Source organism: Colletotrichum phormii, assembly GCF_030913505.1.
Source record: "Colletotrichum phormii strain CBS 102054 chromosome Unknown BDP81scaffold_3, whole genome shotgun sequence".
Classification (NCBI taxonomy): domain Eukaryota; kingdom Fungi; phylum Ascomycota; class Sordariomycetes; order Glomerellales; family Glomerellaceae; genus Colletotrichum; species Colletotrichum phormii.
Window position 1 is genome coordinate 2,346,685 of NW_026851445.1, and position 14,024 is coordinate 2,360,708.

A 14,024-nucleotide genomic window follows, 5' to 3' on the forward strand; every position below is an offset into this window, starting at 1 on the left:
GTCCTCCTCGATATCGACTTTCTCGCAGTTATCACGGAAGTTCGTTAACTTAATGTCCAATACATCATACATCTCGCCACCGTACTTGTTTTCGTCAGGTATCAGCTTGGCGAGATCGGAAAGTTGCCTAGAGGTTGGCTTGCTGGTTCGTGTAGCAACGTTGTCGATAGGAGGTTGTGGTGGGAAGCCTGTGGTGACAGGGGGATAGTCCTGTAGAGGGAAGTTGTGGCCTTGTGGGCCGACGTAGAAGTCTTCGTCATGAGGCGGAAGGTGTTGTGGAGGGTGCTCCATCATCGCGGGTCTCGGCGACAGCGGGGGCGCTGGTAAGATATGACGAGATTGCGTAGTGGGAGGTGCTATCGTAGGATATAATGGGCGTGTAATTGGGGTAGGTCGACGAGATACTGAGTGGACCGATTGAGCTGGCGACTGTCGAGGAGTCGGCTTCTGTCGGGTTGGTCGTTCTGGTAGAGGAGGGTTGTCAACTCCCCTGGTTGCCCTGGCTGCCAGCTCCTTGGCAAGAATCTCATTCATACGGTCCTCCTTCTCCTTCTCGTTCTTCCTTTGCTGTCTCTCAATCTCCATCTGCTGTTGATATTGCTTCTCCCTCATAGCCGTTCGTTGTTGCGGGCTGATATATTGTCGTTGGATATCCTCGAGGATACGTGGATCCTCATCTAATAGACGGTTAAAGTAGGGGGAATGATGACGCATCTCTTCGACTTCCTCATCCGTCCATGTATGAAAGGTGTCACGATCCAGAACTTCCACCAGCCTAGGAGCCACCTTGTCCCTGGTCTTAGGGATATGGACACCATTGAAGAGGAGGTGATCGCGGAGCAGGCTGAGTGCCCTTGATCCTGCCGCGTGGAAGAATTCTTCGTCCCATCCATCGAAGTCGCGTTGGAAGGCGGCGAATAATTCGCGACCAAAGATTTGTTCTTGTAACCACGTAGCGATGGAGTAAGCAATGTGTGTACATACCTTCCTATTATCGCGCTCGCTAAAAAGGATCTCATCGTTGCTTCCCCATACCGTTAGGTCGATAAGTCGGCCAAAGCCGTACGGGATGGGCAGATCCTGTGACGTCTGCGATTCCGTCATGGTGTAGCGTAGTTAAGGGAGGAGGATTAGTGAAGTGAGTAGTTGCAGAGATAGCAAGTAGGAGCCTGCGGCCTTGCCACAGCGTGGATATCGCGTAAAAGTGTAGAAGGTAAGGAAGGTACAGTAGGTGTTTTTCGCGTACTTCCGCGAATCTTCGCGAATTTGTGGGTTGAAGGTGAAAAAAAAAAGTATCGTGAGGAAATTCGTTGTGGGCAACGAAATTGACGAAGTTGACGAAGTTGAATTATCGTGATGAGCAACGGACTTCTCCAACGGCACTTGTCGTACGGAAGGGTATTCGGCTGCGAGGTCGATCGACGACAGCGTGATAGACGCCCTTATCAACGGCAACGTAGTTGCGGAAGAAAGGTTGACGATAATGCGGGTTGTGGAGGGCCGGCGATTTCGTGATTAGCACTGAAGGGATCCCGTGGTGAGGCGTCGCAACAGTCTCTTCTGTAATACCTTGCTGATCTGCAGTATATCGCAGTAGTGGTTACTGTGAGGTTAACCACTGATCAGTGTTGGATTCACAGGTGGAAAAGGAAAATACTCGAGTATCGTGGGTAGCAACGATCACCGACTGTAGTGGTGATATTGCTTGTTCTTGTTGTTCTTTAGTGGAAGTCTAACCAGGTGCCAGCGGCGGCAGGAAGTCTGGGGTATACCACCCTCGTGTGGCTGAGCCACACGGACCACCGTGGCTGGAACGGACCGCGGCAGCAACCTCCTGCTGCCTAATGTAGGCCTATTCCAACATATATGTTTCAGGTGTGTGGATGGACAAATGTCGGAACTGCCATCGCCGCCGTACCGTACGGAAACAGCCGGCATTTTGACGTGCTAACACTCGACCAGAAGTCCGGAGCGATACTTTGGACCATTGCCGGCTTTCCTCCCGGTGTCATGTCTTTCGGACTCCCGAAGCTTGCTGTGGTCGCACTCCTCACACGCATCATGAATCCCAGCAAATGGCATGCGTTTTTTCTGTGGTTCATCGCAACGCTCTGTCTCGTCAACTTGATCGGATGCGTGATCATTCTTTTTGCCCAATGCCAACCTTCTCACGCGCAATGGGACTTTTCAGTCACTGACAAGACGTGCTGGGACAAGTGGATCCTGGTTTACTTTGCCGTCTTCTCTGGAGGTGCTTCAATTCCCTTCTGTTTCCACCCTTTGACGTCACATGCCTGACATATCAGTCAGGTTTCTGCGCGTTTGTGGACCTCTATTTGGCTATATACCTAGCTGTCGTCCTTGCGAAGCTGCAGATGAGTGTGAGAAAAAAGGTGGCTCTGAGCATCGCTCTTGGCATCGGGTCAATGTGCGTCTGGCTGGGACTGATTTAAATCTTGAGTGATAACAATAACTGACAATATTAACGGAAAGATCATCAATCTTTGCGATATACAAGTGTACTCGGCTTCCAAGCCTCGCGACCCTAGACTTTTCATGTAAGCCTATCGGAAAGCCCGCTTGAAAGTTGAAATCACGCGTCAGGTCTTGACTAGTGGTATGATATTACAGATGACACTTCGGACCTGGTGATTTGGACCATGTGAGTAACGTAGCTCTCTTGGTAGCAACGATGAGAGGTTTAAAAGATGCGCTGACCCTACTTTGTAGCGTCGAGGGTAGCACGATGATTATCGCCGCATGCATTCCCGTCCTTCAACCTCTTGGCGAGCTCATCTCTGGCAAGCGCATTTTCAGTTCTGGGGGAAGCCGGTATACATATGAAAACTATGGCTCGGGCCCTAGTGATCAATTGCGATCCGACATCGAAATGTCTCGATTTTTGGAGGCGAAGAAGCGAGTGGTCAGGAGGCAACACGACGCTGATGCGATCAGCTTTGAGGATACGGTGACGACAACGATGGTCACAAAAGGCAGTCAAGAAAGTATCCTGAAAGGAAACAACATGAGCAGAAAATTTCAATTGTGAGAACGGATGTATTTAGCGTTAACGTAGAGTCGAGGAAATTTTGACATAATCTCAATTCCTCCAACTAACCGTGGCGGTTGACTTTCGACGCTAGTTCAGCTATGCCGTCCAGCAGAATGTAATTATCATGTGTGCTTACTGGCAACAAAGACAAGAGCGTGACTCAACGAGGTATTGCCTTTAATGACTGACCATGCCAATTTCGAGTTCATGTTTCTCCTCATGCTATTGGCAAAGCACATGCATGACTCATCGGCGGAGGTAGCACCTTGCTGTAGCACAGCAGACAATGCTAGGAATGTTCTTAGTCGTATTAGAGTTTACTCACGATTCGATCTTCGACCAAAAAATCCACAAATAAACTAGATTCAACACAGAAGCACACAGCCTCGGCGATATCTACATGAACTTTTGAATTGAAAGTCACACTCTGAACCAGTCAAGCTGCCAAGTGCCGATTTGCCCTAGTATTGAAACCTCCATCTGGGATCCTTATCACCAGGCCAATCCTCCAAATCCCCAATTGCATGAACTTCCGGTGCAATAGCCTTGCGTCTCTTATTCTCACCTTTCAAGACAAAGTACAAGATCCCACAGACGATGATATTCGCCAAAAGATACCCCAAAGCGAAAGAGTGGCCGACAATATACCTTGGACCATCATTGGCGCGATACAATTGGGTTCCCAACACAGCTCCCAAATTTCCAATAGTGATCTGCATAGCGTTGCCTACAGCACGCTTTGTTTGCCCGGAGACATTGATGGCCGGCCACGAGAGGACCAGAGCGGTGGCGGGGTAGATTCCCGCAGCTGCGAAGAAAGTCCCAAGGTACGAGACGCCGGGCTTGTCCACAGGGTCTGAGTTGGCTAGGAGGATAACATAACCAATTGCCGCAACACCTGATGATCCCATAATGAAGAATGCGCGGCGGCCGGTGCGTTCAGAGTAGATCGCGACTGTCAATGTTGTGACGAAGGCGAGGGCGTAAGGGGGGATAGTGAGTAGCTGGGCGACGGCCGCAGTATATCCGAGGTTCTTAATGATCGTAGGCTAGGTAGAGTCAGTAAGATGTTCCACTTGACCTCGGGCGAGTTTGTGAGAGTACATGTAACTTACAATGAAGAGGGAGAATGTGTACAGCGGCAAGCTCATGGTGTGGAAGCCGAGACCATACAACCAGCACTTCGGGTCCTTGATGGCATCCATCACATTGCTCCATGAAAACTTCTCGTTGTGCGTGGCATCGCTGTCGGAGGCCAGTCTGGCTCTGATAAAGCGGCGCTCTTTATCGGAAACGAATTCAGCTGTGTCCGGGTAGTTTTGGATGAACCAGTATGCACCGACCGCGATGACCACGGTCGCGATACCTTCCTATTAGATTGTCAGACATTATTCCCCAGAATGAAATAGGTGGCACAAACTAAGATGAAAATCCATCTCCAGCCATTGTTCCATACAACTCTCATGTGCCCGATTCCCCATGCCAGGATACCGCCGAAAGCACCGGCAAGAGAGGCAGCGCTGAAGAAGAGGGAGATGCGAAATTGTCTCTCACGACGCTTGTACCTGCGGAAGTTCGGGTCAGAACCATATTTTTCTTGAACTTCTGAATCATTCGAACGTACCACATCGAGAAGTAGTACACCACTCCAGGGAAGAGACCACTCTCAGTGACACCGAGGAAGAAGCGGGCGACAAAGAATCCGGCCATGTTGGTGACGATTCCCATGAGCGTCGCGACAATGCCCCATGCGATAGTCAGAGTCGGAAGCCAGAATCGTGGAGTGGTCCTTTTCAGAACGATGTTGCATGGAATCTGCGGCGTTTAGTAGTGCACGAGCCCATGTCCCTTCGGAACGATGTCGTGAAAGCACTTACCTCAAAGAGAACATAACCGATGAAGTACAGAGTCAGACCAGTTAAATACTGATTACCACCTTTCAATTGTCAGCTATAGCGGTTTGGTCTTGACCCAGTGTGTCTGATTAAGGAGACATACTCATGGTGAGATCAGTAGTAAGGCCTTCGATTCGAGCGTTGCCCACTGCGTCGACATTAGCATATTACCTCATCAAAGACTTTCTCGAGAATCCCACCATTAGATCGGTCGAGGAATGAGAGAAGGTACAAAATGCCCACTGCTGGCAAAAGCTTGAGATCAAGCTTTCTTAATAGCGACTTCTCACTAATGGCATTCTCCTCAAGTTCAACCTCGGATGGGCTATCCGTCCCGCTGGTGTTTTTCGCCGACGCATTAAGCGCCTTCTCAAGCGGGGGATTCGTTTGCGCGCTCATTGTATGTCGCTGATGTTTATGGGTTCTCAGCTTGTCTCCCTCGTGTCTGTCGCTGCTTTGTTCCCCTTGTTGTTAGAAGAAGGTCGGATTCTAGCTTCGCTCAGTACCATAAACACCCGCGCTTGTTCGGCTGAAGTCGAGTTTCTGAGGTCTCTTGCGTGTTTGAAAAAGTGACTCTGTGGCCACGCGCACGGCTTATCAATGCGGACCCCAAAAGATTGGGACCAGACTGTCGGGGCAAACCTATGCGCGAAGGAAAATGAGATTGGCGAGTAGATTGCTCAAGTGGGCTGGCTTGAATGTTCCTTTCCTTCGGGGGTCATGCCTCGCTTAGAGATTTTCGTGGCTCAACGACCATTTTGACATCGATTCTCAGTGCCTTTTTGCCAGGGCCCGCATGGCATCATCAATCCATGATGACATTTTCCCGGGGCATCATTCCTGTAATTACATAGATGCCGTTGCAGGTCACCACTGCCGGGTGGATGGCGCCAGCGGAGGTGGATGATGAAATTCGTTTGCGAGTTGTGTGATTGGTCGACATGAATCACCTCATGTTGAAGTCGATGGCGACATCGCCGACTGGACTGTGTAGGACCTGGAGCACTTTGTTGAAATGACTTGGCTTTGCTTGGTGACGGAAACTATATGTACCCACAACTACCTAAATGCAGTAGAGGGATCTCTCTTTTGTATATGGCGCAACGGTACAATTCCGAATTCTGTCACTTGGCAACTTTAAAGATGAACCCTCCAAAGCCCATCGATTCAGCCAAAAATCTTGTTTCTCCGCGCGTCTGGCGCTAGACCGTGTCTTGCATCTGCGGCGCCGAGCGCCTGTTCGAGAAATGCGGCTTCCATCCGATCCCACGGTCACGACCAGTTCGGGAGACGGCCCCATTCAAGAGTACGTCGCCCCACCCTTTTTCCGATTCCCGATTTCGCCCACCCGGACCAGTTTCAGCCGACGATTGCGACCTCCCAGACGGTTTCCAGGCGTGTCATAGGTAATACTCAATTGCAATGGATGCGATCGTCCATTATTTAGGCGCGCTGTCTGAAACCAGCTCCTGCCAACCAGCCAGTAGCTGGGATGGTACCTCAAATCTCTCAGTATTATGATCTGTTAGTCTCAGAAAGGCTTTGGTCACAAAATGATCGGCAACGGAAAAGTTTCCCAACTCGAGTCTATTTTGCTGCCTACTATACAAGATTCTTTTTTGTTCCTTTTCTGTTGTTCCTTTTCTATATCCAAACGAATGACTGTTCTGAAAAATCGAGCTAAGAAAAAATGCATACCAAAAGAGTGTTTTATCCATGACCAACCAGGAAAACCATTCATTCATTCACAAGCGTCTGTTGTACCCCATTCCCCCAAAGATCGAAGCTCCAAGAGTTGGATTGTCGAATTTTCCGTTCCGATGTGCACAAAGCAGAAGTCATTGTGGCCAACCACGCTATGAGACAGAGAGTAGAAGAGTAAAGCACTACCTTCTGAGCCAACTCGCCGATTTGAGCCGCGTCAAGCGAAGGCACGCCGTGGAATGTGCTGTAATGCTATGCACGTGTATGCATTTAGCAGCCAATGTCGAAGGCGACGAAGGTCTGGCCGTTGGTGGGAGCGGGCAGGCTGGAAGCCGGGACGTTGAAGAGGCGGCACTGGACCGGCTCGTTGGCAGAGGGCTTGCCGAACTCGATGGCCTGGCATCCAGTGGTCTGCTTGCAGAGAGCCAAGCAGGCGTCCTGGGTGGTGATGTCCTCGCGGCTCAGGAGAGGGGTGGGGCTGCTGGTCGCAGGGCCGGCGGGGGCAGCGCCGCAGACATTGGCACGCTTCTTGGGCTGCTCGCCGTTGTTGTTGCTGCGGGTATTGGCATTGCCGGTGTTGGCACCAGTGTTAGAGCCGGTGTTGCCGTTGTTGGCACCGGTGTTGGACTGGGTGGGAACGGCGGTGGGGACGCTGGTGCAAGCCTTGTCAAAGACCATCAGGTTGGTGTTGGACTGCTTGGGGACCTGGGAGGCCGGGACGGCGTAGAGGTAGCAGAGAGGGGTGGTGCCGGAGGGAGGAAGGCCGAAGACGAAGGACTGGCAGCCGGAGTCAGCCTCGCAAAGCTTCTGGCAGGCGTCCGCGGTGGCGGCGGCGGGCTGAGAACGGGGCCCGACGTTGGCGGTAGTAGGCCCGGAGGGGGCGGAGTTGCAGACATCGCGGATGGCGAGGGGACCGGCCTGAGCGGCGGCGGCGAAGGCAATGATGGTGGCGATGGTGAACTGCATTTTGATTGTTGGGGGTGGTTGGTGGTGGTTCTTGAAAAAGAAGTGTGAAAACTGAATTGTGTAGTAGAGCGAAAGTGGTGCTGAGAGAGCGAAAAGTGGAAGAGTGAGAGATGCTTGAGAGTGATTGAAGATTGAACTGGTTGTTGGTGGTGAGGAAAAAGAAAAAGGTTGTCATTCGGACGGGACAAAGGTCTTCTTTTATGGTCAACTTGACCTCTGTGTTTCGAAGGCTTTTCGATTACCTTTTCCAAGTCTGACTAGTAACTCGACCGACAATCTACGACAGACTGGAGACTTCGATGGAGAGTCTTACGACGCATTGCAAGAGCGTCTTACACAGCCAGTCTCCGGAACCGCGTGGTGGGTGAATGTTGATGACCGACGTCCCGGATGTCACTTTGTCGACGTTGAGGCCCTCGTCATCGCCGGACTAGGTCCAAGGAGCGGCCTTCGAGAACCAGTGAGGTTTCCTGCCCTCCCATGTTCTCTTCGTTAACAGACTATGGCAGTATGTTTGACCGTGCCACAGCCTCATGAGATGGCAGGTTTAACCCGCGATGTGGGCGAACAACCTGGATGTTTCAAACCGTTCGTCCGGGGCACCTTCATGCGATCGAAATTCTCCTATTGTCCTTACTGGCTGAAGGTTCCCGAGTTGATGGCTGAGGGAGAGACAGCAAGGTCTCCTGCGCTTGGACCTTGCGACGGCTGAGGCTTGATGAGCCGGGGCGAGACCGAGGTCGGCGACTCCTTGGAACTCCTTGGGACTCCTTGGGGCTATCTGGGACAGACTCATGAGCCTCGAGCTTCATGAGTAGGCAGGCGGTCGGGACAGTATCAGAGAGGGGCGTTCTCGATAACGTAACAAGCGAGCGTTCCATCATGCATCGTCACAGATCTGACGTTACGGTTCACCAGCCACTTCCGACGTGGGGAACGCCAAAAAGGTTCGATGCCAAGCATGAGGCTTAATACCTAAAGAAGCTAGAAAGCAAGCTCTGCCGGGCTGCCGTCAACGGGGCGCTGCAACAACACAACTGCCAAACTGCTAAGGTACCAGTGAGCAACAATCAGATGGGCAATGACATGTTCGGGAACGTGTAGAGAAAGGACGGGGATACCCCTGCATCGCATCCGCCCAAGCTTTGCGGCTCTCGACGCTCTAAATCCCCCACATTCCAGAAGAGTGTCATTCCGGGAAACCGATTCAGGGGGTAACGGTGCGGGTTCAGGGGTAAAACCCCGCCTCTATGAAGAAGCTTCCCCTTCTTTTCGACTCTCTTGAGGCTTGACGAGCCCTGACTTGCGTGAGTACCCTTCAAGCCTCAAGTGAAGTGGGTTAACATCGTAAGGCATTCCCGGTGCTGATGTCCCAACAAAGCCTGTGAGACCGGACAACGCTCCCAATTTAGCAGTTGGCAGTCCCTGGAACACCTTGCCGTGGCTTTTGGTGAGAGGGAAGACCATTCCGAAAGTATGCTTGCAATTTCCCCTTAATTCTTTTTGGTCGGGGCTTTTTGACTTTTGTGAAGCTGAGGCCCTGGAAGAGGGGGGAAAACTGACCTTGCGCATATTGCAGACGTAGAGCCCTGTCTATAGTGGTAAACAAACATGATAACTATAGATAATAATAAGTGCGGTTGCGACGGCACGACGTTGCCTTCTTGACCGCGTTGGCATTGGGGGCTGAAGTTGGTCTGTTTGCCCTCCCTCCCAACGGACCAATACTGCCAACCTGTGACTTGCGAGCATGACCTAGGGCTAGTGATGATGACGAAGCCATCGTTGGGGGCTGAGAAAGTTTCCAACGAAAGTGCGGATAGACGGCACACCGTACAGGTGGGATTACACTCAACAACCTTACTCTGTGAGTTATTACTGAGAGAGAGGAGAGGAAAACATAGTGGCGTCGTCATCAGCATCGAAATGAACCAAAATAGACATTTCTAAGTGCATGTATATTGTATACAGTGTTTTTGGGGGACTTAGCCAGAGGTATAGGCTGAATGTGGTAAGGAGAATGATGATCTTCACTGAATGTCCACTGTATATCCGCAGCACTTACGAATCGTTGCAACGCGATTCATGTGATTACTGGCTACCTATGCTCAGTGCAACCCCCAGAAAGGCCAGAGCTCGGGTGCACGACGGCCTCATCATTCTGACACCATGCGTAATGTCTTTTCCCAGGTTCTGCGCAAGCTCACGAGAGTTTGGCGATGATCATGATTGGAGAGAGAGTGAGTGAGAGAGAGACAGAGAACAAGTTTGGAGACTACAGAAATGGATTAGTAAATATGAAGCGCGGTCACAAATAATAAGTTCTAACGCAAGGTCCTCGAGCAGCTCAAAAACCTTAACCGCAAATATAAAATTAAAATCATTAAAAGATAGAACCTCGATTTTAAAATAAATAAAAACGGAAAAATCAACTTCCGGATAAATAACTAAAAACCGGCCTCAGAACGTTAAGAAAGTTTAAAATTCCTAGGATTTGTTAATTTTTATTAACAATTCTTTAAAAACTATATTAATATAATTAGACCTCTTAATAACCTAATATAAAAGGACACGCTATTTATATAGAACGATAAATATAAAGAAGTATTTATTAAGGTTAAGAATATAGTAGTTTTAGAACCAACTATTATAATCCCCGATCTAAGGATACTATTCGAAGTTAAGACCGATGCCTTAGACTTTACTATAGGAGCAGTCTTAAGATAACGAGACGAATTAAAAAAACTTCACCCTTACGTATTCTACTCTAAAGTATTCTAAGGAGTAGAATTAAATTAGTAAATTTACAATAAAGAACTAACGTGCATGATAAGCGAGCGGATCGAACAAGCGAGCGGATCGCTCGACAGCAACCACTCCACGTATGTCAATCTTGATCAACATCAACAAAGTTTAATTAATTGAAACTACCCATAATCCTCTTCTCTAGACATTTCTCTCTGAAATGGACATGTGCGCGCATTATGTCCAGTGTTCCCGCAGACGCCACATCGCCGTTGACCTGTTTCCGTCCTCGGCCGACGGCCACTACTCCGGCGCGTTTCCTCCTCAATCTGAGCTGTAGCCTCTCTCTGTGATTGAAGGTCATCTGCCTCAGCTATAGTAAGGCTCCCTCCTTGCCTGAGACGAGTTTTCTTAGATCTCCGCCGTCGGCTAAGTAGATTATTCTCCTCCCGAAGGGTTTTATTCTCAGCCTCTAGAAGAGTATTACGATGCATCATAGCTAGTGTCCCTTTGAGGATATGGTTAACTGTGTTATTAGCTGGTGTTGGCGAGCTATTTGGATGATTTAAGATTCGATCTTTAATCAAAGTTGACTGAGAATTTGCCTCTGTTGGGTTGTTTGGTGTCTGAGAAGTCCACGCGGGGGGTGTTGCTGGAAGAGACCCTGGGGGCGTTGGAGTGTGTAACTTCACATCCAGCTTCGAAAGCACACTTTCAGCACTTAACGGAACAATCCCAGCCCCTCTAAAACCTCCCTGGATGTTTTTTACCGTTAGGGCTTGCGTGAAAGCGTTGCGAAATGCAGGGAAGAAGTCCTCCTTCGTAATATGGGTATTACCCCGGCGCATCTTATCCTTAATTTGTCGACCATAAGCCGTCTTTAGTGGCCCAAAACACCCAAAGTCTAAGGGCTGAAGTATATGAGACGAATGGGCCGGCATATAGAGTATGATGATATTGTTTTCCTTGTAATATATCTCAAAGTCCGCAGAGTGGTGACTTTCATGCCCATCAACGACGAGGAGGCGATATCTACCAGTTGCACGCGGTTTTGTATGCCGATCAAAGTACTAGAGCCAGTCTAGGCCTTTTTCATTTGTTTTCCATCCGTTTTCAAACGTTACAATGACCCAGTCGCGTGGGAGACCTGTTTCTGTGTACCAGGTGGAGAGGTGATATTGGCCTGTGACGATGATGTACGGCGGAACGCTGTAGCCTGACGAACTGATGGCTTGAATGACTGTAACCCATTCACGATTGCCAGGCTGCGTCATTTTCGTGTTTGAACGCCTTTCAGCACTCGTGACAACCATTCCGGATGCAATCTGGCCCATCATAAACCCAGTCTCATCAAAGTTGTAGATATCGGAGTCCACGATGCCGTACTTCGCGATTGTGTTCGCCACAAGGCGCAACCACGCGTTTATCGCATCTGGATCTTCGCATTGGGCCCTCTTATAGTCATACTTGCGAAAAAAGCGCGTCCGGAGCTGTGGTTGTCGCTTGACGAAGTTCGAAGCCCAGCACTTCCCAACTGGGGGCGCGCCGCGGTCGGCGAGTAGTCGATTAGCCATTTCTTCTACACCACTGATCCGAGGAGGGAATAATCGGGAATCTAGGTCGATAATATACTTAACTAGCGTATCCTCTTCGAGCAACGTCAAATTCCGTAAGTTTGGTACGGTTTCAAGTCTCGAAGTCCTTCCATTGATACGGGCGCATAAGGTTGAAAATGGCACTGAGTAGATCCGAGCTGCACCTTTAATACTTAAATTTGGTGTTTTTTCGATAGCTTGAACTGCTAGAATTATGCCAGCTTCTTTTTTTGATGACTGTATCATTGTGGTGGATGGATATGTGTTGGAAAGAAAAAGATGTGGCGGTCGCTGTTGAGCGATCCGCTCGCTTGTCCGATCCGCTCGCTTATCATGCACGTTAACTATATTTAGAATTAAGACTTATATATAAGATAGACTCGAGCCGGGCTCAATTATGGACTTCCTATAGCTTCTTTAGTAATTAACTTCGTATTAGATCTTACGATCGCTTTTAGCTATCTTCCTTAAGAATCTTTTTAATAAGACTACGATTAATCACTAAAGCCTTACCTATCTTATAGATATAACGAATGAAAGACTATCTAACTATATATAATAATTATTCGATTAGTTAACGTTATTACATCCGATTATTATATCTAATTATTACATTCGGTTATTACTGTTATCAGTTCTGCAGCCTCAACTTCTGCAAACTACCCCTACGACTAGCTGGCCGTAACATATAAAGCTAGCTCTTAAGGATGTACTTCTTATTAAGCTAGAGGATCATAAGTAGGTCGTTAATATCTAGATATAATAGTATATTAGTTACAGATTCAGCTAGTTACCTAGATTTATATAGTAATAATTCGGGATTTATAAAGGATTAAGAGAGCATTGGATGTTAATAGAGTAGTTATAATATTGATTATATTAATAGTAGAAGGAGGAAGATAGAGTGGACTGGGTAAAAGAGGAGGGAGGAAGAGAAAAGGAGCTCTCTAGTAAGGGGAATTCAGGGGGGGAGAACTCTACTTAATACTATAGAATATAGGTATTAATAGGGCGTAGTTAGCATCTTAGACCTCAATAGGGGGGTATTTAGCAGAATTACGGCACTAGAATATCTATTAATCTAGCCAACTTATATAATTAACTTTAGCCTCGAAGTTGAATTGATTGAGGGTAGATTTCTGGCAGTTGTTTGTTTTGCTTGTTGTTTTGATTGTTGAAGTTGCGTTGAGTGAAGCGCTGGAAATACTGCCATGGTCAATGCAGTGGACAGCTGCTATCAGCACGTTATTGATGACTCTATATGACTTCTTGTTCTCAGAGAGCATCTGGTTTGAAGTAACTGTATAGCATTGTGTGCATCCCCCCATCAATGACGCTAGTAGTTTTCACGAGATTAATGAGATCTGAGCCTCGAAGCGCTGAAACCCAGATCTATCTCAAGGAGTTTAGAGTAGTCTCGGTCAGTACAGCCTCAGGCGCAATAAGGAATTACTATCATGGATCAGTGGCAAGTCTTTGGGAACGATAAATACGTGCGCTCGCGGCCTGCAATAAACACAGCAAACGGCTTCCGTGCCAAAGTATCTGGCGTTTTGCATATTTTTATCATGACTTGGTGGCGGTAGATGAAACAGTAGGGATAGAAAGCGATCTACAGTAGAATACTAGAGAGCAAAGACACATTTCCTTTCCCCATGATTGGAAGAGTTGAAGATACCAAACGTCAAGGGATTCAAGTCGCGCCTTGACCGAATGTAACGCGCAGAAAAGATAGAGAAGGACAAGAACAAGTAATCGAGGTGAAGAAGAGGAGCTCGGGGTTTGAAGTAAGAGCGTCCTTAAATACATGGTCATGAATTTGCTGAAACGCAGGGGGTTCACGTGACGAGGCTAAGGGAGAGATTCCGTGGGGACAAGGCTAAAGTGATGATGCAGTATCTAGGTCGACCTTGAGAGATAGATGCGCTGCTGGAAGGAGCATATCAAAAAAGGAAGACTTATGCCAACATTTATAGACACCTGAGGTAAGAACAAGCCACTTTGAAAGACAAGTGAGCTGGGGTAGGTAGCAAATTCTGGGTTAATGACAGATCAAAGAAGCATTTC

General features: G+C 48.4%; 3 protein-coding genes across 3 annotated transcripts; 1 reads left to right on the forward strand and 2 right to left on the reverse strand.

Annotated features, from left to right (window-relative positions):
* The first annotated feature begins 1,906 nt into the window (after nucleotides 1-1,906).
* On the forward strand, nucleotides 1,907-3,220 carry BDP81DRAFT_418972 (uncharacterized protein). Its single transcript, XM_060589733.1, has 5 exons — nucleotides 1,907-2,251; nucleotides 2,311-2,428; nucleotides 2,494-2,558; nucleotides 2,632-2,662; nucleotides 2,731-3,220. Exons 1-5 carry the CDS (start codon nucleotides 2,011-2,013, stop codon nucleotides 3,047-3,049), a joined length of 774 nt encoding a protein of 257 aa, XP_060450064.1. The 5' UTR covers nucleotides 1,907-2,010; the 3' UTR covers nucleotides 3,050-3,220.
* Nucleotides 3,221-3,513: 293 nt separating this feature from the next.
* Nucleotides 3,514-5,469, reverse strand: BDP81DRAFT_367436 (major facilitator superfamily transporter; the record flags this gene model as incomplete). Its single annotated transcript, XM_060586538.1, has 7 exons — nucleotides 5,148-5,469; nucleotides 5,051-5,095; nucleotides 4,930-4,988; nucleotides 4,677-4,867; nucleotides 4,512-4,617; nucleotides 4,168-4,422; nucleotides 3,514-4,101 (listed from the first exon to the last, which is right to left on the reverse strand). Exons 1-7 carry the CDS (start codon nucleotides 5,344-5,346, stop codon nucleotides 3,514-3,516), a joined length of 1,443 nt encoding a protein of 480 aa, XP_060450065.1. The 5' UTR covers nucleotides 5,347-5,469.
* Nucleotides 5,470-6,921: 1,452 nt separating this feature from the next.
* On the reverse strand, nucleotides 6,922-7,617 carry BDP81DRAFT_446350 (uncharacterized protein; the record flags this gene model as incomplete). Its single annotated transcript, XM_060592051.1, has 1 exon — nucleotides 6,922-7,617. One exon carries the CDS (start codon nucleotides 7,615-7,617, stop codon nucleotides 6,922-6,924), a length of 696 nt encoding a protein of 231 aa, XP_060450066.1.
* Nucleotides 7,618-14,024: the final 6,407 nt, after the last annotated feature.

What these genes read in the sequence shown, in the direction of transcription:
- BDP81DRAFT_418972 (XM_060589733.1), top strand. Translation starts at nt 2,011, where the DNA reads ATGTCTTTCGGACTCCCGAAGCTTGCTGTGGTCGCACTCCTCACACGC. An exon ending in CTTTGCCGTCTTCTCTGGAG is followed by an intron (nt 2,252 to 2,310) that starts GTGCTTCAATTC and finishes CATATCAGTCAG; the next exon opens with GTTTCTGCGCGTTTGTGGAC. An exon ending in GCTCTTGGCATCGGGTCAAT is followed by an intron (nt 2,429 to 2,493) that starts GTGCGTCTGGCT and finishes ATTAACGGAAAG; the next exon opens with ATCATCAATCTTTGCGATAT.